The 24,708-nt window shown below is 36.0% G+C and overlaps 1 protein-coding gene across 4 annotated transcripts in view; it reads right to left on the reverse strand.

The window, feature by feature from the left end:
- The window catches only part of PCGF5 (polycomb group ring finger 5), a 61,804-nt gene that overhangs the window by 6,599 nt on the left and 30,497 nt on the right, over window positions 1-24,708 (reverse strand). For 2 of the 4 annotated variants that reach the window (XM_015558057.1, XM_006755097.2), the window contains exons 5-8: window positions 22,512-22,660; window positions 15,201-15,299; window positions 12,262-12,351; window positions 5,818-5,877 (exon numbers count right to left, since the gene is read on the reverse strand). In XM_015558057.1, the coding sequence (XP_015413543.1) occupies window positions 5,818-5,877; window positions 12,262-12,351; window positions 15,201-15,299; window positions 22,512-22,660 (398 nt within the window). The remainder of the gene's footprint in view (window positions 1-5,817; window positions 5,878-12,261; window positions 12,352-15,200; window positions 15,300-22,511; window positions 22,661-24,708) is intronic. The other 2 variants (XM_015558063.1, XM_006755098.2) reach the window with 2 other exon arrangements.

Below are 24,708 nucleotides of genomic sequence, written 5' to 3' on the forward strand. Positions count from 1 at the left end.
TGTTTTCAGCTTTAAAAAAAACAAAAGTAGCTGATTGTTACATGAAACATTTAGGTTACTGCCTCCTTTCAACAATCAGTTGGTCCTATTAAATACTTCGATTTTATTCTTATGTAATTGAATGGTTCAGGTTGTCCTTCATGTTACTCTATGTAGAAAAAGTGCCACACACCAGCACATTGTACTAGAGAGGAAACAGCTTCCGGTAGACAAACGGTATGTGGCACGGTGCTACTTTTGCATCTATATTTACCCTGTTTTACCACATGTATAGAACCCAAGTCAGAAAGGGTCTGGAGAACCAATGGTTTTCCTTCTCTTAAAGCTGCAGATTCTCCCTTTTAAAATGAAATTTTGAGGAGCTACTTTTATGAAACCCAGAAAGGGCTGAAATGGCCCTTGAATGTTTCCCCTTCATCTTAGTGTGGGTGAATGCAAAAATCCAGTACAGAGAACTGTCTTCTTTGTGTGAATCAAAGGGATACCCTGACAGTCTGTAATCCTGACAATGACCTGACAAAGGTCTCGATATTCATCATAGCTGTGCTACATACTGAGAAAACCCAGTGTTGGATTCCCTTCTACCATTCAGCCAGGATGGGATCGAGAGTGGGAATGGGAATTCCTAGGTCTCGCTCCTCCCACCTGAATAAGGTGGCACCACTACCAGTTTTCTAGGGGCTGGAGTAAAAGTCAGTCTCAGGGTTTCCACGGTCAAAATCATTTTGGGTCTGAATTTTGTTGTTTTTATTTTAAAATTTATTTTGTTCCTTCTGAATCAGAGTGTCTGGGAGTAGAGACAGAAATCTGTGTTTTATAAAACTCCCTGTGTTGTTGAAGCTCAGCCAGATTTGGAGACTGCTACCTAGACATCCAACTCTGACTTTACTGCTTCCCATTCTACCAGCCCCCAGCCTCCCGCCTGCCCTTCATCCCAATACGCCTCCCACCTCTGCTTCTACTCCTGATGCTGACTCTGCACACACTCTGCAAATAAGTAAGTCATTTGTTCTAGATCCATTCATAATACACAGGAGAATCCAACACCGATTTTAGTAGCATGAAGGTAGAGAGGGAGGTAAAATGGCTTGGTTTTAAGTGGTTGGGACTTTCTCAGTTTTTGGCCAAAAATGGTTTTGCCTCTAAGTAACCATTTGTGTTTGTTTATCTATGAAAACATACGGAGCTTAATAAATTTAATGAAATGTGTCACAATACTGGAAAGTAAGATGAACTTTAAGTTTTATTTGCGTTTCAGTTCCTTTCTTACTCTAATGAATTATGGCACATCACTCACTCCTCCCGATGTTGTTAAGTGATTTTACTGAATCAACCCACATTTCGCAGGGTTGCTAGTCCCCAGTCTCATCAGGTACTAAAATAAAGAACAGATACTTCCAAAGTATATATTTTAAATGTGATAATGTTAGAAAATCCTAAAATGAACTTCGATGTACACTTTTTCTTAAAAAAACAAGTTTTTCTTTATCATAAAAATAACTTGGCTTTACTGTAGATTTGGAAAATATAGAAAAGCACCATGAAAAGAAATTTGATTTAAATGCTACCATCCAAAGATAACACCATAATCATATCAGTGTATATTCTTCTAGTCTCTTTGTCTACGTACTTCTTTGTTTTTGAAAACTGAAATCATACTACACATATTGTTCGGTAAATAATTCTGTCCATTAAAAAATTCCATATACTTGTTTCTACTCTACTTACTTAACATGATCATTTTTAAAGGCTGTGTATAATGCCTTTACAGAAATGAACCGGTAAGTTATCAACAAGTATCTTTTTGCTGTATGTTTTACTTTATTCCTTTTTTTTTCTATTACAAATTAATGCTGACCCAATGACCTATGGTCTAGTCCAGTGATGGCGAACCTTTTGAGCTCGGCGTGTCAGCATTTTGAAAAACCCTAACTTAACTCTGGTGCCATGTCACATATAGAAATTTTTTGATATTTGCAACCACGGTAAAACAAAGACTTATATTTTTGATATTTATTTTATATATTTAAATGCCATTTAACAAAGAAAAATCAACCAAAAAAATGAGTTCGCGTGTCACCTCTGACCGGCATGTCATAGGTCGCTATCACTGGTCTAGTCCCTGCTCTCTACCTCACCTCCTCCCTGCCACCCCCAGGTCGGTCCTAGAAGTAGAACTGCTGGTTAAAACAGCACACACATTTTTAGAGCTTTTTGCTAAATGTTGTCACACAAGCGAGTGGACTCCAAGAAAGTTGTTCTATTTTTACATTTCCAAAAGAAATATGGGAGCCCATTCTTCCATAGCCTCATCAGTAATGAGCACTACCCCTTCTTCCTTTTAATCTGGCAATTAAGTAAGCATAAAAATATTTTATTTGTTTTCTTAGCTTCTAAAGAAGTAAACCATTTTTGTATGCTTATTGGGCTGTTTCCTTCTTTTGTGACTTGCCTAATCATAGCTTTTGCTCATTATTCTATGGAAAGCTGAACTTTGTCTTATAGATTTATATGGATCCTTTATGTGTTAAGGACATTAAACCTTTGTGTCATATTACTAATATTTCCTCAATTGTGGTATATTTGTCATGTATTTTACAATATTAATAGTCAACTCAGTTTGTATTTTTTTTCTTTCACATGTACAAGGAGAAAGGCCATCCCCACTCTGAGATTCATTATTCAACTATATTTTCTCCTTTAAATATTTACTATTTTAAGCCATGAGAAACTCAGATGTGAAGTATGGATTGAATCCTGCACAAACCCTACTAGATCACACCCCACCCCAGTATCTATGTTCTGACTTCACCGATTAGCCCCAAACAGCCAGATACGCCTCTCCTCCAGCTCTCTGCTCTGTGTTCCCTCGGCCTGGAGTGCCCTAACCCAGATACATACATAGCTATTTCTCTCACTTCTTTTTAATCAAATATCATCACCACGAAAGCTTTCCTTGACAAGCTTATCTAATTCTATTTATTTACTTTAACTTTTATTCTAATATTATAAATTTTATTTACTTTTCATCTGTTACCATCATTAGAGTGTAAGCTCCATGAAATAATTTTGTTTTCATTTTTACTTCTGTATCTCCAAGACCTAAAAGAATGCCCAGTTAAGGGCTTAACAATATTTGTTAAATGAATCTTTTTTCCTCCATAATTTAAAATACTCTCTTTATAGGTTCATACATACTACAGTCTGTTCCTAAGCTATTCTTTTTATTCATATGTCTGTGTGTAAGTTAATCCTCTGTTTTAATTATTCCAGCTTTAAAATACATGTCAGTATGTGGCATTGCACATGTCCCCAGATTGCTCATTTAAAAATGTGACTGATCAGAAACACTGGTTTATATTTCCTGATGAACTTTAGAATGACTTATTTTGTCAAGTTAAACAAAAAATTGGTAAAAGTGTGCTTAAAACCTCTCTAAATATAATAATTTAATTATGGGGAGAATTGACATCTCTAATATTTAGTATATTATTCAAATTTTTTGTGAGTGTAGTGGTATTTTGATTCTATATAAGGTCTTTGATTTTAGATATTATATGCTGAAGTATTTAGTAGCCTATTGTCATGATACTTACAATTTACTTTCAAATAGTTTCACAAAGAAACAATAGGTATATGTATAAAGATTGATAAGGAGAAAGAGAGAGGGCAGAAAATGTAGCAAAATGTTACTTGGTAAATCTATGTGTAAGTAAAGAATATTCCTTTGTATTATTATTTCAACTTTTGTTTCGAAGCTTTTCAAAATCAGAAGCTGGTAGGAGAAAGTAGAACTTAACACTGAATTTTGTCAAATGCCTTTTCAGCATCTACTGATGATTTTTATTTCTTGCATTACTGATAAAAGTACTATTTAGTCTTGCTTTCATTCTTTTAGTATAATATTTAGTATAATATAATATATTATTTATCATTTTTATATTTATATTCAAAATAAGATTTGAGTCCTGGCTGGGTAGCCAGCTCAGTTGGTTAGAGTGTCGTCCCCATACACCAACGTGTATGGTCAGGGCACATATAAGAATCAACAATGAATACATAAATAAGTGGAACAACAAATAGATGTCTCTCTCTCTCTCCTTTCCCCTTCCTCTCTCTCTCTCTAAAAAAAAAATCAATATAAAAATAAGATTTGCTATTTTTCTAATTGGGAGTCAGTTTTTGCTATCATGATTGTGTTACTTTTGTAAAATGAATTTGGAAGAATTTGATCTTTTTCAATGATTTAAAACAATTTTTAGGATGGGAATGATCTATTCCTTGAAAATTTAAGTTTATCACCATAAAACTAATTAGGTATCCCTTGAGGAAGTAATTCTTTAATAATATTTTTATGACTTTCATGATTTAGTGATTTAAATTTTCTTTCTTCCTAGGTGAATTTTGGTCCACTTGTATTTTCTACAAAATTGTCTATTTCAGGGACTTTATGCACACACCCATACACATAAAATGTGTGTGGATTATTGAAAATTTGGTCTTACTCCTGCTGTTCTCTAATACTTGATATCAGTGGTTAGGAACATCTTTACTTCTAAGGAAACAGACATCAGTGCCAACGAAGTGTTCCCTTGATATTTCCAGTACCCACCTGGCACCATACATACTTATTACAATACTAGAGGCCCGGTGCATGATATTCATGCATGGATAGGGTCCCTAGGCCTGGCTGGCGATCAGGGCTAATCTGTGGGGCAACTTGCGGGGTGATCGGAGTCCCCCACTTGCACCCGCCTTGGCTGGCCTGGGGCCTGCGGGCAGCATCTGGGCCCTGGCGGTCAGTGCGTGTCACAGCGACTGGTTGTTCTGCGATTCTGTCGATTTGCATATTAGGCTTTTATTATATAGGATTATTGCCTATGTTCCCCATGACTATTTTGTGACTGCCATTTTGTACTTCTTAATGCCTTCACCTTTTTTGCTCAGTCCCCCAACCCCTCTCCCCTCTGGCAGCCATCAGTTTGTTCTCTGTATCTATGAGTCTATTTCTATTTGTTCACATTGTTCTTTAGATTCCACATATTAGTGAAATCATATGATATTTGTCTTTCTCTGACTTATTTCACTTAGCATAATACTCTCTAGGTCCATCCATGTTATTGCAAATATTAAGATTTTGTTCTAGTTTTATGGCTAAGTAATATTCCAAATAATGGGGATTTTAAAGAAATGCTATAATTAATCCATAGATCATCTCTGTACAGTAATTCTTACTATACCACCCTTAATCCCTTCTGTTTTCCAAATTTATAAAATGTATTTTTATTGATAAACTTTCCTCAGATCCATGTTCAAGTTTGTTCAGTGCATTATTAAATTAGTTCACTATCATTTCTATATTAAAAGAGGTAACCCAAGTGAAGCACTTAGGGAGGGCCGAGTGAGCCAGCTCACAATTACATTTATGCTGCCAATATTTAGCTTCACCTCATGTGGCATTTTACCTTTCACTGTGGGTGAATGAGTAATTTTAAAAAAGTAACACACAAAGAAGTATTAAGTGTGGAGCAGAGATTTCTCAAGGGCTAAATTTGGTAATTATTAAAAAACCCTAACTCATAAAAAATGGTCTTAACATCAATAATTTCATTTTCAGTTTAGTAAAATTAAACAGATATTTCAAGAGAACTAAAATAATGGAAAACTTTGGGGACATAATTTGAAGGAAGTTTTGTAGTTTAAATAAGTATTAGTTTCACCAAGTTACGTGTCTTAGGAACTCGAGTTTGGGATGAAAGCAGTCCCCATGGTGGCAATATCGTCAGGGTCATATGTACAGTCGTGAGTGCCTCTTACCTGATACAAAGGGCCATCCTGAGGGCAGACTTGCGAAGCTGAGCAGTTCAGACACCGAAACTGCGGAGGAGATGAACTCATCAGATAAGAGGCATCCACAACTGGATACATATTTAAAACTGATTATTCAAAAAATATAACTTAACGTCAAACATGAGTCAACATGATTCATTTTAAGTAAACACTTTACAAACTAGGGTAGCTGGGTTTTTTTTAATTGATTTTAATAATAGTGACTGGTAAAATTTAGCTTGAAGTAATTTTAGTATCTAAATAAGAGTGTGGCTAATATTCTGCAAATATTTTACCAAAATGTTTTACCCATCCTTTCCATCTCCTCTTCAAATACTAATGCCTGGGAAAACCCTCCATCCGTCCCGTCTTACGATTAATCTCCTAGGTCTCCTCCTCAACTACCTCTTGAAAGCATCACTTTTAAGGATATCAGAGCTCTGACAGGGGCATGAAATTTGCCTCAACCTGTAAGGGATCCATTTTGTTTTAAATTTGGTTCCTTATATTGTTAGCAGGTTAGATTCTTAGTCTCCATATATATTTTAATAACATCGGATGGTGAACTCCTTGTGTCTCTCTTATTTATATTTGCAATATTAATAGCTAAGGCACACAGCAGCCACTCAAAAAATGTTTTATGAGTAAATAAATGAACATATTTTAAAACTATTGAGTAAATTCTTTTGTAAACTCACTTTAGCAGTTTAATCACTCATATTTTAAAAGAATCATCTAATGATTTTTCAACATTATACATATGTGAATTCAACACTGCATGCCTATTCAAAATGGAAAAAAAATAAAAATAAAATTGAAAGGTATAAATTAACCAGGAGAAATCTAACATCCCAGAGCGGCTTTTAAAAATATATACTTTGAAAGAACACTTAAGTAAGCAATAATTAAAACAAATATATTGACAGCCTTTAAAATAAAATTTTAGAAATTTTCCATTTCTCCAAAGACTTTAGCAAGTTCCCCCCTAAAAGTTAGTCTTTGCATTCCTGTTAGGGCTCATCAACATGTCCTAAGACAGTGATGGTGAACCTATGACACGCGTGTCAGAGGTGACAAGCGAACTCATTTTTTTGGTTGATTTTTCTTTGTTAAATGGCATTTAAATATATAAAATAAATATCAAAAATGTAAGTCTTTGTTTTACCGTGGTTGCAAGTATCAAAAAATTTCTATATGTGACACGGCACCAGAGTTAAGTTAGAGTTTTTCAAAATGCTGACACGCCAAGCTCAAAAGGTTCGCCATCACTGTATATGCCCAGCACTGCTGTCCTTGACAACCTTCCCCTTTCTCAAGAGTCTTCAAGCTCACCCTGGCCGGATTGGCTCAGTGGATAGAGCATTGGCCTGAGGACTGAAGGGTCTCAGGTTAGAATCCAGTCAAGGGCACGTACCTCAGTTGCAGGTTGATCCAACCCCCGGCCCTGGTCAGGGCTCATGTGGGAGGCAACCAATCAATGTGTTTCTCTCACACAGATGTTTCTCTCTGTCTCTCCCCTCCCTTCTACTCTCTCTAAAAAATCAATGGAAAAATATCCTCGGGTGAGGATTAACAAAAAGAAAAAAAAAAGAGTTTTTAAGCTCTACCTATCAGATTTGGACTAACTACACAAGTAGCACTTAATGAGAGTAAAGGAAGTGGTAAGAGGCAGTTTCTCTGTCTATTTCCCTCCATTAATCTCGCTGGTATTAGTCCAGATAAATGTTTGCTTTTTCTAAAACTGCTTGAGAATTCAAATGAAGCAAACCAAGGTAAATATGGTGTAGTAACTTTAGGTATGGACTAGCAGAGGCTGCTGGGAGATAAAACTGACCAGGACCATCTGGAAAGACGGGCTGTCCTGAGAGCGGGCACTCAACCCTCCCAGGAGGTGATCAGGAAGAGCAGGAGTTCATGATCAAAGTGAAGGCTTGAACAGAAAGAGATACTAACAGTGAGCTCTCAGATGAGACCAAGTGTAGGAACAGAGTATTATAATAATAAAAGCTAACATAAGCTATTAATAAAATAACTAACGTAGTATGCTAGGCACACTGCTAAGTACTTTATACTATCACATTCTCACTAAAATTTTTGAGATAGGTAGCATTACCCAAATTTTAAGGCTTAAAAAACGGAGGCAAAACTAGAAACCAGGACATAACTGGGAAGAAACAGCTTCAACATATATAACAAAAGGTTAGTATCCAGAATACAAAAAGAGGTCCTAGAGGTCAATAAGAGTCTTAGCCTTGTTGTAGGTATGTGTGTGTAATTAAACAAATCCCAGGTGGATTAAAAAGTTTAATATAAAAATGTACTAAAAAAAAAGTATAAAAAAACCCACAATAAAAATGTACTAGAAGCAAGTGAAGGAACCACAAGGTAGACAATAGTTTAGAACAGTGGTGGTGAACCTTTTGAGCTCGGCGTGTCAGCATTTTGAAAAACCCTAACTTAACTCTGGTGCTGTGTCACATATAGAAATTTTTTGATATTTGCAACCACAGTAAAACAAAGACTTATATTTTTGATATTTATTTTATATATTTAAATGCCATTTAACAAAAAATGAGTTCGCGTGTCACCTCTGTCACGTGTGTCATAGGTTCGCTATCACTGGTTTAGAAAATAAGCTGATCCCAGCCCAAGGCAGAGTGAGTTAGCAATGCCAGCAGGTAAAGTACTGCGAGCTTTCAGACATCCTGGCATCTTGCTGGCAATGGAAGATAGAGATGGAAAAGGCTAGTAGGGATTTAATCAAGAAATGATTGTTTAGCCCTAGCCGGTTTGGCTCAGTGGATAGAGCATCAGCCAGCAGACTGAAGGGTCCCAGGTTTGATTCCAGTCAAGGGCACATGTCCAGGTTGCGGGTTCAGTCACCAGTAGGGGGCGTGCAGGAGGCATCCTATCAATGATTCTCATCATTGATGTTTCTATCACTCTCTCCCTCTCTCTTCCTCTCTAAAATCAATAAAAATATATTTTTAAAAAAGAAGAAATGATTGTTTTATTGATAATTTGTCCACTCATTTCAAAGGTCAGAATTCATCAATTACTATTATAACTCACAATTGGAAGAAGTAAAATATTTAAAATTTAACAAAAAACAATTGGGAAATTGAGATTCAAATAAATAGAATGATCTTTAGGGTATATTTTACATAACTATTAACCTTATACAAGAAAAATTTTTATTCAGTTTCCTCTTTAAACAAATATTTGTTGAGTATCTGTATTAGGCACTGCTCCCAGTGCTGAGACCCTGTAGTGAACAGAGACAAGCCCTGCCCTCGGATATATTTTAAGAAACCATTAACAAGAGAGACAGGATTTCAGATAGTGATGGAATATTATGGAGAATAGTAAGGCATAAAAAAGGATTTAGAGTGTCAGAGTCAGAGGCCTCACTGAGAAGGTAGAGAAGCAAAATTCTTTGAGTGAAGGGGTAAAGGGAACAAGTTAGGTGAACACTGGGGAGCCGGAGCAAGCCTGGTACATTACAGGAAACGGGCCAGTGAGGCTGAGTGTGGGGGAGCCAGATGGAGAGGGAGAGAAGGTAAGAGCAGAGACATGTCTAGGAGAATCACGTGGGGTCTGTATCTATAGGTTCCTGGAAGGATTTTGGCTTTTGTCTACATGCTACTGGATGTTACTGGAGAGCTCAAAGCAGAGAAGTGACATGTTCTAACTTGTTTTAAGAGGATTGTTCCAACTGCTCTACTGGACAAAGATGGGGGTGGGGTGGGGGTGGGTGGGGTAGGAGACTTAGGTAGAAGTTCTGGAGGATGGGGCCAGGGGCCTGGACCAGAGTTGTACAGTGGAGGTGGTAAGACATAATGGGATTGTGACTTTCTTGTATACTGCATAGGTCACAAAGTTTGCTAAGGATGAACAGAAGAGAAAGAAACTAACCAGGGCTGACTTCAGGGATTTTGGTCAGAGAGACCAAAAGGGAAGTACTGAGATTGTGAAGACTAAGGGAGAAACAGGCTGAAGAAGGGGATAGAACAAAAGCAGGTTTATCACACTGAAAAATGAAACAGGCTAATAATTACTTTACTGTTGCACTAATTATAAAATGTGGTAAAGTTCTCTATTTATTGGTTTTGTTTTTATGTGAATGAAAAATAATGATACTGAACCACTATTTGAACCACCTTTTATTAAAGTATGCCTGAAATAACTAAGAACTTCGAACTATTCAGAAATGTGTAGTCAAAAACCTAATTGTAGCAAAGACCGATTGAACTTAGAGCAGCCGTGGGCCAGATCCGGCCTGTTTGAAATGAATAAAACTATTGAAAAAAAAGACCGTACCCTTTTATGTAATGATGTTTATTTTGAATTTATATTAGTTCACACAAACACTCCATCCATGCTTTTGTTCCGGCCCTCTGGTCCAGTTTAAGAACCCATTGTGGCCCTCGAGTCAAAAAGTTTGCCCACCCCTGACTTAGAGTCTATTAATAACAATTTTTATGAATTAGCTTTCATGCTTTGACCTTGAAATAACTGGCAGTGTGGGTGACCTTTGGGAAGGGATCTCATGAAGGACAGTGAGTGCTAGCAGAGATCTTGTGGTGGATGACTATTTACATCTCTTCAACCTCAAGGCAAACCTATTCATCATGATGGTTTCAAGCACATATTGAAATGTCCAAAGAATCATCAAAGGAAGCTAAAATTATATCAATACGATATTAATATTATATGCAATATCACCATATGTAGGCCCCAACAGAGCTGGGGAAGAGAGAATGGACTGTCTCTATAATCTGGGCTTGGAACCGGAAGTATTAAGTGAGAGTGATGTATGCACAACCATTTAAAAACTAGGAAATGTCATGTAAGGGCAAGTAGTAATTTACCAAATATAATCAGATTTTTATTTTCTTTAAAAATCCCAGAAAGGTTTCATGAGTTATTCAAGGGCAACAACTAGTTGGTGACTAGTACTAGAATGTAATTTTCCTTCCTGGTCATGAGAATTCAGCCTCACAAGGAAGGCTTTACCCAAGTGAGACTCAAATAGAAAAAAAAAATTGTGACCAAGAAGCTAGGTGCTTCATTTATTATATCATATCAAGACATATTTCTTCTTAAAAATAGCCAAATATCCTACCCATTGAATGACGCATAAAGAATATATTTTGAGGTTTCACAGAAGTTCCACAGGTATTGACATTCACTATAGGTTATGTTTTTGAACTATAATGGCAACCCTCATTATATTAGATTCTATATTATCTACCTTTGTGTGAGGTTACATTTATTAATTATGTGATTGTTTTTATAGTTAATTTATATTTTCATGAGAAAATATAATAGCCTGGCAGGTGTGGTTCAGTGGTTGAATGTCGACCCATGAACCAGGAGGTCACAGTTGGATTCCTGGTCAGGGCTCAATCCCAGGTCTCGGGCTTGATCCCCAGTAGGGGGTGTGCAGGAGGCAGCCGATCATTGATTCTCATCATTGATGTTTCTATCTCTCTCCCCCTTCCTCTCTGAAATAAAAACATATTAAAAATATAATAAAACCTAGCTTATAGAAAGGTTAAAATTACACAGAGTTTAAAAACATGACATTTTGTACCCTAAACATCATAAAATCTTAAGGTCTAAATGGAGGTCATTTAGTCTAACCTTCTAGTCAATTGTAATATTTATTCATGTGATCAGATTATAAAGAGAATTTCTGTTAGCATTACTACTATATTCTTTACTGTTATATATAAGCCTTATAATCCCTAGTCCCTAAAATGTCCCTAATACTGTTACATACAACTCAGATAAGATGTGCTTGAACCTTTTAATTAACCCTAATCAAAGATACAGTCCAAAATATAAAGTTCTCCTTTTAAGTTTTTTTGATTTTCTTAATTTTTCTCCTTTTAATCATTTCTTCTTATATTGCCTAGGGCCCAAGGCACAATAATCTAACCTGGCATCAGAAGCTACTGAAAACTCACTTACTCTTCAGTCTAATTTTATACTTCAATAAAGGCACCTGAAAAAAAATTATCTACATTCTACTCCAGCTGCCTTCTCTACCATGACCAAAAAATACTTTATCAGCCATTAAACGTATTAGACAGGGCAGAACTTAGTCTTCTTACCCCCACTCCATACAGTTATGTAAAAAATGTGAGTGCCATCTTCTCTGTCTTGAGGTTAGTAAAGCTCTGAACATACTTAGATGGGGTTTTAAACTCACCTTGATACAATACAACTACATTTAACACAGACCTTGGTCTTGTACTTGGGACTAATTATCATGGAGTAGTTGAAAGAAACAGTAAGAGCAACCCATTTTTTTCTCTTCCCCAAGCTAGTTTGTTCTTTGAGTTTCTAAGTACTAGTAATACTATTAAATTTGAGTAACATAATGGTATATAACTAAATATAAACATAAATATAAAAGCAATTTACGTTTTCGCCTCTTAGTCGCCATCTTGTCATATAGATGAATTCCATAGTGTGATCCTTCCCCATAATTTCACCATTGCACAGCACATCCAACTTTAAAAAGAATACAGACCCATTAACATACGTAATTTTGAATATATGTGTTTTACATGTGTTTTCAAATTTCAAAAAGGATTGAAATAGTTATTATAAAATAGAAGTATTATCCATTTATTTTTATTAAAAGCACTGATCCATCTCATAAGTTTTTATTCAGACATAAGTACCATGAAGCACTGTGTGTCTTGTCCTACTAACCTGTATCTCAAGTTCATACACATACTTTTGAAATGCAATGTAGAGTTTCTTAGTCCATGTCTGTGCAACCTTTGAGATTTGAGACATATTTCTGTGACTGCCTCTTACGAATAAGAAACTGTGGAAACCTTAGTTCCTCCCAGCAGTTTTGCCTTATAAACTCATCTTTCAGAATCCTTTTACCTTCACAACCCAAGATTTGAAGGAGTTACTTTCTTCTCATTAGTTTGTATTCAAAGAGGTTCAGTGGTTCTCAACCTGTGGGTCGCGACCCCTGAAAATACATCCTGCATACCAGATGTTTACATTACGATTCATAACAGTAGCAAAATTAGAGTTATGGAGTAGCAACAAAAATAATTTTATGGTTAGGGGTCACCACAACATGAGGAACTGTATTAAAGGGCCATGGCGTTAGGAAGGCTGAGAACCACTGAATTAAATGAATGAACGTGGACGCGTGATTTATGGGCCTTTCAAGGCATCTCAGAATTTTGAGTAATTACCTGTAGCTAATTGACAGCACAGTTAGGACTATGCCACTGGCCCGTGTCTCCTATGGCTCGTGGCTTCTTTGCTCTGCTCGGTTGGTCACTTGTATTCATGCCTACAGGACTCTCTCCTCACCTTGCATGAAACTTCAAAAAAGGGTTGTACTTTTCAATGCTCACCTTTGCTTTAGTGTTGCAAGAACCAAACAACCCCAAATACTTAAGAAGTCTGTAAGAACTGTGACTATGCTAACTCAGCAAAGCACAATTAAATGTTTATCATAAGTCTCTATAAATGAAACATTTTGGTTCTCTAGCTATTAAAAGCAAACTGACAGAATCTAATTTAAAGGATGGAAAGGGAGAAGAAAAATGGGTTTTAAATAATGGTTTGGCTAGACAGCGAATAGTTTTGAACTTTAAAATGACTATAGTTCTAATTGTATTAGGCAAATTATTAGCTAAAATATATTGATTTTTTGATGATTTATGGTGACTTATATGGAGCTCCAAATGTTTTTCAGATATCATTTTATGTTTAAAAGAACAAAATAATACTTCCATTTTATCTAGCCTGTAAAATAAATTCATAAGCAAAAAAGTAAAGGGACTTACTTAGGATGCTATTCTTAACCAGATATACTGCTTCTATTGTTAATTAACAACTAAGCTATCCTGCCCCAATTAATAATGCTGTTACAGAATCTTAAGCTGTCAGATACTTCATAAGTCATCCCCCTGCATGTTGGGCAGCAAAGTAAGGGGGGGGGCAGTAAATATTTCTGAAAATCCTAGGAAAAGTCCTTTGCACTGAGATAGACAAGGAGCTGTCAGCACACTGTCTCTTCCCCTTCCGTCCTCTCCTACAGAGCAGTGTATGTGCCAGCAGCAAGGCCATAGGAGAATAACAGTTCTCTCAGCTCTAACAGCTTCCTGAAAACTAGAAAATAACTCAATGAGTCACACTTAAAAGTAAGGAAATAGAACTGCCGTGGTACCTTGCAAGAGGGAAATAAAGTGCAAAACCAAAGCATAAAATACAATTTTACTTTTTATTTTCACTGTTATTGTATCTATAAATTGTTATTACCTCTTAACTTTTACCAAGTACATAGGGCTTTAACTCTCATTTTTCCCTAATGTAAACGTTGATGTCACTGAAAATTTTTTTAATATTTGTAGAACCAAACCATAATAATTTTTAATCCACAGATCAATCAGTCATTTGAGAGAATTTTCAAAAGTAATCACTCTCCCTTCCTTTCTATAAAATAAAATAAAAGTAAGTTCAGGATCTGAGGCTTCCTCAAGATAGAGATTTAATCCCTATCAATGCCTATGTTCAAATCCTATTTTATTTCTGCTGTGATGACTGTTCATGTTAATGTTACTGTCCATAAGTCTGAAAACCTGTTGCCTTTGATGTCTTTGTTCATATAGGAAACTAGGCTTGGTCTGTAGCTTTTTGATGCTGCTATCAGAAACCAAAGGGGAGGAAGAGGTCATTAAAAGTTGAAGACTGCCATTTGGGCAGGTGAAAAACAGCAGCTTTGTTTCCTTATGTTGTTATAGCCACACTCCTAGGATCACGAACACTTTACCAGCCCTGCTGGGATCAATATGAAGGCAATTTATCTCTCCTGTAAAAAAACTGTTAAACTGCATATATGCAGATACAACACTAAAATACTAGCTTTCACCTGGTGCTAAACACTACTACTTCTACGCACCATGAAATTAGAGAAACATTATTTACAAAATCCCTTTGACAATGTTTCATATTCTAAGAAATAAGTCTATGAAGAATTGGTAAAAATCAGGTGTCTGATTAAAAATAAAAAATACAAAGACACACACTAACTAAAGCATGCTGCATAAAAACAATCCCTTTAACTTGGATATTTATTTTGAGAATACTTAATGTTATTTAAATATTGCCTCTAATTATAAAACATTAAATGTATTACTATCATGTTTTAGTCAGGATGTTAAATTTTAAAAATGCAGATTACATAAATAGAATATTGCATTATAAGAATTTTTTAATGTGAAAATAATCAAAGTTTCCACAAATTTTAATTTAAATGTATTCTCAGTTAATTTTCACTTCAGATCAGAATTATCAAAATGATCAAGGTTAGATAATTAACTTACCTCATATGAACTTGGAAGTTTTAGTTTTAAACTTAGAAATTTTTTAATAGTTCCCACGGTAACGCGTGTAGAACATCGAATGAATTTCTTCATTAAACCCTATAGGAAATAAAGATTACTAATTAAAATATTCTACCTTGTTTATAAAGAAACCACAGATGTCATTTCCACTTCGAGTATTTTCAAAATGTATTCTGAAAATGTTTCAGTTCACAGCTCTTTAGTACTTGTGAGTAAAAATGTTCCCAGGACATCTTGCTTCCCTACATGTCATCAGTTTGGCTCAAATAACTCTTAAAAATTTTTTTTAAGCGTTCCTAATTCTTAGATACATGATATTCTTCGAAAATGTGTGTACTAAGAAAATCCTGGCAAGCAGACAATCTGCATACCTCTAGACATTTTGGTAAAGAACAGATCATTAGTTTAATTGAAAGAAAGGTCATAAAAAGCATGTACATATTTTATTATACAATATTGCTTCTGAAAGCATTAGGGACATTTTAAAAAGTCTTAAAACAAATATTTTAAAAAGGAGCACTGACTTCAAATGGGGCTCTATGGAGCCCTAGGGGTGAATAGAGAGAGGCCAGTTAATCCACAAGAGCCCAAGCAACCAAGTCATGTAGAATGGACACCCAGTCAGTGTCTGATGGGCTGTGGCAATACTTTACTGAGAAAACAATGTTCTATATGCCTTGATTTTTCTCATTTTCTCATTGAAATATAAGAACCAATCCAGAATGAACACTCAAACTGGAAATGAATTAAAATGATGATGTAGACATAACCATGAACGAATTTGTAAAACAAACTTACATCCCCAAACCTTAGAAAAATATCAATACTAAAACACACAAAACCCAGCAACTAGATCTTTTAAAGATATAAAGTACTACTTCTACTTATATGTATAGAAAATTAAGTAGACAATTTTAAAATGTTCTTTTTAAAAAACTGATTTCAGAGAGCAAAGGAGAGGGAGAAAGAATCATTGATCTGCTGCCTCCTCCACCACCCGCCTCCCCCCTACCCATAGGGGATGGAGCCTGCAACCTGGGCATGTGCCCTGACCTGGAATTGAACCGGGACTTCCTGATTCATAGGTTGGTACTCAACCACTGAGCCATCCCAGCCGGGCTTGAAAATGTTCTTAAATCCACGAAGTCAAAAGTAGACTTATCCATGCCCTAACCAGTTTGGCTCAGTGGATAGAGCATCGGCCTGTGGACTGAAGGGTCCCAGGTTCGATTCCGGTCAAGGGCATGTACCTTGGTTGTGGGCATATCCCCAGTAGGGGGTGTGCAGGAGGCAGCTGATCGGTGTTTCTCTCTCATCGATGTTTCTAACTCTCTATCCCTCTCCCTTCCTCTCTGTAAAAAAAAAAAAAATAAAGTAAAATATATTTTAAAAAAAAGTAAACTTATCCAGTCAATATGTATTTCTTAGCAAATGTATTCGAAGGAAAATATTTCCTAGCAAAGACCAACAGAAACAACTCTATAGATGATAGTTTGACATCAATCTAACAAAATTCCAATCTGGAATTTAATATTTAATTTGCAGGCACTTAGAAAATAAAAATACAACAATTATGCATTCTCTCTATAGAAAGACTTTATAATTATACTAGTGACCCGGTGCAGAGATTCATACACATTGAAAAGAAATTAATTAGAAGGTGGCTGATGGGGCAGGACTGGGCAAGACAGGCCAGACATGCCCCGGACCCAACCTCCCGCAGTCCTTCCTTGGTGTCTGCGGAGTAAGCTGGGTCCCTCCAACAGGTGGGGTTGGGGTCCCTCAGCCTGGCCTGTGGGGATGCAAGAGGGCATTCTGCAAAGTTGCTGTTGTACAGGGTGTGGAACGCAAACACAAGTGTGCAGTAAATCAGATTCAGGTCGGATAGTGCCCCAGCAACAACATAACCCACGGCCCAAGGTGGAACTGTGCGGCGGGCTCCCTCCTCCCTGGTTTTGGGGTGTGCCACCTGAGAACAGCCACTGCCAAGTCACTGCAGCTTGGCAGCTCCTGTGTTGAGCATCTGCCCCCTGGTGGTCAGTGTGTGTCATAGCGACCGGTAGGACAGGTGGAGGGACACTCAGCATATTAGCCATATATATATATATCTTATAGACAGCCTATAGTTGTACCATAAATTTTTATCCATTTTACCAATCTCTGCCTTTAACTAGAGATTAATCTATTTCCATTTAATGTAATTACTAATGGGGTCAGATTTATATCTGCCATTTTTCTATTTCTACTTTAAATGCCTTAGGTCTTTTTGTTCCTCTGTTTCTCAATGACTGCTTTATTTTTTGTTAAAGATGTTATTTTAGTTGTCTTATAACTTCTTTCCCCATATATTTTACAATTACTTTCTTTGTGATTTCCCTCAGGATTACAATCTAGTTTGGAGTAATACTATTTTGAATTTCAATAGTGTACAAAAATTTGCTCATATATATCTCTGTTCTGCTCCCCATCTTAAGCAAAGTTTCAAATAAAAAATACATTCTGTCTTTTATATTTACCTGTGTGGTTACCTTTAACAGTGCTCTTTATTAATGTAGATTTGGGTTATGGTCTGGTGTCCTTTCATTTAGATTTGAAGGATGCCCTTCATTATTTTTTTGCAGAGAAGGTCTTGTGCGTGTTCTGTTAGTTTTGTTTGTCTGGGAATATCTTAATTTTCTCTCCCCTTTTGAAGGATATAGATTTTTGATGGATAATACTTGGTTGACAGTTTTTTTTCCTTTCATCTGCGTATGTCATCCTACTGCCTTCTGGTGAGAAATCAACTGCTAATCTTACTGAAGATCACTTTATAAGTGACAAGTCACTTCTTTATTATTGCTTTCAAGATTCTCTCGTCTTTCAGTAGTTTAAAGTATATCTTGCTATGGATTTTTTTTGGTTTACCATACCTCAAGTTTGTTGAGCTTCATAGATGTTTAATATTTTCATCAAATTTGCGAAGTTTTTGGCCCTTATTTCTTTAATTATACTTTCTGCCCCTCTTTCTTTTGGGACTTTCATTATGTGTATGGTGGTAAGCTTGCTGGTGTCCTACAGGTGGTAAGCTTGATGGTGTCCTGAGGACCTGTTCATTTTTCTTCATTACTTTCCTTCTGTTACCCAAACTGAATAATCTCAGTCTATCTTTGAGGTTCTTTTCCTATTACTCAAATCTGCCTTTGAGCCCCTCCAGTGCTTTTTTACTTCAGTTACTATAACCTTTCAATTCCAGATATTTAAAAAAAATAATTTCTATCTCTTTATTAATATTTTCAATTTTGGTGAGATTGTTCTTGTACTTTATTTTTTTTTAATATATTTTTATTGATTTTTCACAGAGAGGAAGGGAGAGAGATAGTTAGAAACATCGATGAGAGAGATACATCGATCAGTTGCCTCCTGCACATCTCCCACTGGGGATGTGCCCGCAACCCAGGTACATGCCCTCGACCGGAATCGAACCGGGGACCCCCCAGTCCGCAGGCCGACGCTCCATCCACTGAGCCAAACCGGTTTCGGCTGTTCTTGTACTTTAATTTAGGTGTTCAGAGATGGTTTCTTTTAGTTCTTTGCTCATATTTAAAATGAATGATTTAAAATCTAGTACCTAGTAAGTCCAATGTCTGGACTTCTGCAGGGATGGTTCTAATAACGGTTTCTTTTACTGTGTATGTTATACTTTCTTGTCTCAATTTTTTGTTGAAAACGGAGCATTTAAATAATACTATGTGACAACCTTGGAAAATCAGATTCCCGCTGACTCCTCAGGTTTATTATTGTGGCCTGTTTCTTCATGACCTACGTAAACCAATTCTGTAAAGCCTGTATTCTTTACATCTAGTGACTGGCTGATTGAACCAAAATTTCCTTATACACTTGGAAAAAATAAGTTTCCCAGTCTTTGCTGAGGGATTCTGTCCTTGTTTTGGGCCACACTTCCAACATTAAGTAAGGTGGTTGACAATTCTGCCTTAGTTTTCACTTCCTTGTGCAGAGCTTCACACCTATTTGTCTTTCTGAGCATGTATACAGTCTTGTGTATGTGCTTGGCCTTTTATTAGAATCCCAAGAATATGTCAGAGCTTTTCAAAGCCCCTTGTAAGTGGGGTATTTCAGGAACCACCAGAGAGAGCAAATAAAGATAATTATTTGGCTGTTAGGTTTTGAAGAGTTCCACCTCCGTTTTGTCCCTTTGGTACCTGAGAGGCTGCAGTGGGCGCAGGGCTGGAGAGTGGAGAATGGGACCAGTGCATGTGAAAATGGCCCAAAGTCAGACATTTTACTTGATTAATGCTCCATAACTTCTGCAAGCCTAATTATTAGAATTCTGGAAAAAGTTGATTTTATAAGTTTTGGCCAGTTTTTTCATTGCTTTTATGGAGGAGCAAATTTTTGGTGGTTTTTACTATTTTCACTGCCTTGCTGCTCTTGGCATTGGCTTTTAAATTGGCAAAGCACTAGCCATACTATGTAAACTATACATGTAACTACTCTAACACTACACTTGAGAATCACATCCTACTGCAAAGGAATGAGATGGTTGAGGAGGTATTTTGGAGCATAAACATTGTTTCTCTGTCTTTAAGGGTATAATCATGTTTCAAGGACAACACCAGGAAAAATAAAAAACAGCATCAATGCCTGCTGCCTAAAGGAACACAATAAATGCTGACTTAATAAGTTACAAACTAAGCTCTAATTGAGTGATATATGCAAGGCTTATATAGCATTTCAGAGAAGGGATTCACTAGGGTGAAAAAAAAAAGCATCAAAAAGAATAGAGGTCTCTGCTTGGGTCTTGATGGAAGCATAGGAAAGTGGTGAGAAGAGGGAGGAACATGCCAAAAAGGAAAGCTTGTTCAAAGTTTTAGAGGGTTTTAAATCTTAATACAAGCCCTTATATATTTTGGATGCAAGTCCTTTGTCAGGTATGAGTGTCAGCATATATGTTGGTACTCATGAAGAAAGCAATAGTCACTTGTCCTGAGAGGAAGTTTCACTGATGAGTATAAGGGGCGATACATTTATCAAGATAGGGACTAGTTAAAGGCCATGAATGCTATTGGAAAAGAGGTAAGACTTGATTCTATTGGCCAAAAGACTGCAAACTATGACCACAGGTCTCAAGCCAAATCTGGCTGGCCACCTCTTAAGTTTTATTGGAATACAACCATGCCAGTTCATTCACTATTGTCTATGGCTCAGGGCTACAATGAGTAAGTTGAGTAGCTTCAACCAAGACCATATGGCCCACAGAGCCTAAAATATTTTCTGTCTGACCCTGATATTGGCCTGGACTCTGATTTTCACCCTCTGCCTTACACACATTCAGGGTGTGGCCTCAACCTTGGATAAGAGAGAAATTTAGGATACAAAAAAAACACTGAAGAGACTGCTTCAAAAAAATTACATATAAAGTGAGCAGCTAGGATGGGGAATTTTTCAGGATTTATGACAGGCTAAAGCAGTGGTTTCTCAACCTTTTGGTCCTTTAAATACAGTTTCTCACGTTGTGACTCAACCATAAAATTATTTTCGTTGCTAATTCATAACTGTAATGTTGCTACTGTTATGAATCATAATGTAAATATCTGATATGCAAGATGGTCTTAGGCGACCCCTGTGAAAGGGTCATTCGACCACCAAAGGGGTCGCGACCTAAAGGTTGAGAACCGCTGGGCTAAAGGGATAGAGTATAAGATCCAAGATGACTCCAAGGTTGTGAACTTGTATGATTGGTTGAAAGATGGCAATAATAACTGAAATTGCAGGTTTGGAGTACAATTAGGTGAACATATAATGAATTTGTCTTTAAACACCTGAAGTTTCAGGTGTTGGGGAAACTCCCAACTGGGATACTTACTTTCATACTAGAAATCCTGCAGAAAAGTAGTCTTTACATTTACTTAAAAAGATATTCTATCTACTATATTATAAGTATATTCATATATAAAATGTTGACTTAATTTTCACTATAAGATAATAACTCATGTATTAGAGAGCTAAAGGATGATCAAAATCTCTATTAAGGAGAACCTCCTCAAATGGGGATTATAGGAATGATTCGAGAGAGAAAAGTAAGGTCATTAAAAAACTTAAAAAAAGAAAAGGTGCTCCACCAGAGCATAAAAAGCCCTAGAGAAGCCTGGAAAGGTCAATAGGTGCAATGGCCACATCTCTAAAGATTTCTGTACTTTATTACATGCCTTATCCAATTGATAATTAAATCAATTATTGTATTGTATTATAACTGTTTATTTGTGTAAGACCTCGCCAAACTTCCTTGACATTTTTTCTTATTTATATCTTCATTGTCTAATATCCACATAGATTAGTATTCACTGACTCAGTATGCTATATTCTGTTGCCAAGATGCTTGGAACACTTAATTGGAGATGAAAATTTTTTAATTTCTTAAAAGAAAAATATCATTAAATGTATTAGTGAAAATTCAACCCACTGGCTTACAGATAAAACAGTAGAAGTGAAAGAAGAGACAATGAATACAGGTATTTGAATAAAACATGGACTACAATATTCTCAAGGGCTGACAATTTGCTAGGACAAAGTGAGAAAAATCTATTTAACCGGTAAAGCAGTGAACCTTTATAATAAAAACAAAAGTTCCTTGTAACAAAAAAAGCAAGTAGTAGGGTGTCTGAAACTCTCTAATATAGAGATCTTTACAAAAAGGTTCAATTAGTAGACAGATACAGGGTTAGAAATGGAGATTCTATAGGAAGTATCTGAGAGCCTTCAAGGACTTTAAGAGTTCACAGGCGTTTTATGACACCAATTTTATTTCAGAAGCAATCAATTATATTATTCAAAAGCATGAAGAAGTGTTTTTTTTAGTTAGTTCTTAATAAAAATAGAAAAATAAAGGAAGAAGTTATAAGAGGGTGAACCAAAAGATTGGAGATAGTGCCCAACATAAAATGATCTGAGTTGGTTACCACACTTAAAAAACGAAAAACAATGTATATAAACTCCCAACAAAGGTATAGAAGAAGGTGCCAGGAGAATCAGTGGTGTGATTCTCTGATGAACCACTAGGTGGTGGCATTGGCCCAGGACGGTTCAGTTGTGGGGGTTGGAAATCAGGTGTGTGGAGTAAGCAATTGCTTGGCTATTTCATTTGTAGGCATGGAACTGTTAGAAGGGTATTCAACTTGATTATGTTAATAAAAACTTTGAAAGAAAACATTTTGGAACAGGAAAATTCATCAACAAATTATCAAAGGTTTACATTAATAATTGTAAAAAATACAACTGTACTTGTCCACTCACCTTTACTACATTGTCCCCTGACTGTCCGTTATTTCGTAAACAATCCAGACATATAGCAATTTGTGGGTCACTTCTGTGATAATCTTTATCATCTTGATTTTCATCACCTTCTTCATCTACTTTAGGTTTGTCAACTTTTGAAGTATCATCTGTACAATTAAAACAAAACTCAGATATAACTCAAAGTTGATACTGAAGTTAAGCAACAATATTTAATCATCAAAACAAAAGTCAACTTTGAAGAATAACTGAAACTTTCAATACTTTTCACTGTTGAGTTAGTTGGACCATTTAAAAATATTTTTAAAAAACCATCACTGACTTATTAATATAGCCTTAGATGTCTAGGCTCACTGGGGCATCCAAATGAAAGATTCAGGACTAGCTACATTTTGTCACAAAAATAATTGCAATTGGTGATTAGATCACTTAGAAAGTAGACAGGATATAAAAATACTTCCAAATTCTCTATATATTCTAATTTAAAACTGAGTACTCTTTTCTAAGTTCTCAAAATTTCAAATTATTAGATATTCATAAAATTAGTTAAATATAATGAGTAAAATGAATTCAATGAATTCTTTTTAAACATGTTTACAGCTTATAAAATATGTTAAAACTCCATTAAGGAAATCTGAATATAGTTCATATTATATCCAAATGTATTTAACCTATGAAATACTTGCAGCCTACATATAGTTTACTGAGTGCCTTTAACTCTCTGTTAGATATGCATTGTGCTAGGTTTGAGAGAACAGTTTTGAAACTAGAATTATCATCTGCGTCCTCACAGTGGTCAGGGTATAGGAGGAGAAACAGACAGGTAGAGAAAGCAGAGAAGTTGGATGGAAGAGAGAAAATAGACTACGCAGCCACATAAAGAAAGATAATAAACCTAAACTGTGGAGTGAAATAGAGATTTAGGGAAAATTTCCAGTGGAAAGAATTAGCCAGCCAAGCATTACAGTATGGAAAAGCCCAGGAAAAAAGGACAGGTTAGCTCCTCTATAATGACTATAGTATAAGCATTATGTTTGTATCATAAAAAGCAAGTGGGTTCTCTTCTGCATTCTTTCTTCTACATATTTATATGGAACCCACTTAAACAGTATCACCTTTTAAGAACCCAACTCCCAGCTCCAAGAAAAAATCCAAAATCTCCATCTAAACCAGTGGTTCTCAACCTTCTGGCCCTTTAAATACAGTTCCTCATGTTGTGACCAAACCAAAAAATTATTTTCGTTGCTACTTCATAACTGTAATGTTGCTACTGTTACGAATCATAACGTAAATATCTGATATGCAGGATGGTCATAGACGACCCGTGTGAAAAGGTCGTTCGACTGCCAAAGGGGTCGTGACCCACAGGTTGAGAACCGCTGATCTAAACTAAAGACAAAATACTTTAGAGAGGGAGAAAAACACAAAATAGGCTGTAGTCCTTCACAAGTCAACCTATAAGATAGAGTTCTGAACTAAATCTAACAGATAGCTTCTGAAGATGATCCCCTGGAACCACTCCTCTTGAAAAGGTAGTCAAACATTTAGTCAACTTTATATCACCTATGTTTTTACTATAGCACTACTATCTAAATTGTACTTTACACTTGGGTAAAACAAGCCGTTAGTTAAGTCATTTTCAGGCCTGGTTTCTTGCCTATTTTGTTGTTATAGAGCAGAAATAATCCCTTGCTATCTTCTGTCATTCAAAACTACAATGTTCAAACCTCCCCTACTACAGGAAGTTAAACTAAAGAAACTATGATCCCCATTTTATAGATGAAAAGAGAATTGAATTTTCTCACCCATCTTAATTATTATGTGTAATTGACAATCCTGTGATCTTATGGAAAAGCCAGAGATGGGAAATTGAGCTCACAATGAGCCTATGAAAACACATGTACATATTTAAAGATTTCAGTGGTACTTAGGTCATCTTGAAATCAGTCTTATATTAAATAATTCTGAAAGGATACTTTCTTATAATTTCAGGTATGTTGTACTCTTTCTTTTCTTTGTGTGAATTATATACTTACCAAAAGCCTTTTCTCTGCTCAGTAATGTTTATTATTTTGCTAAAATTATTAAAAATTTACTGATTGCTGAGTCTCCAAGCACCCAGAGGAGAAATTTGGACACTTAGCACTGGTGATGGGGAAAACTCGCAAACGCAGCTGGAAACATTTTTCAGTTCCAG

The sequence above is a fragment of the Myotis davidii genome, unplaced genomic scaffold, assembly GCF_000327345.1.
Source record: "Myotis davidii unplaced genomic scaffold, ASM32734v1 scaffold271, whole genome shotgun sequence".
Lineage (NCBI taxonomy): Eukaryota > Metazoa > Chordata > Mammalia > Chiroptera > Vespertilionidae > Myotis > Myotis davidii.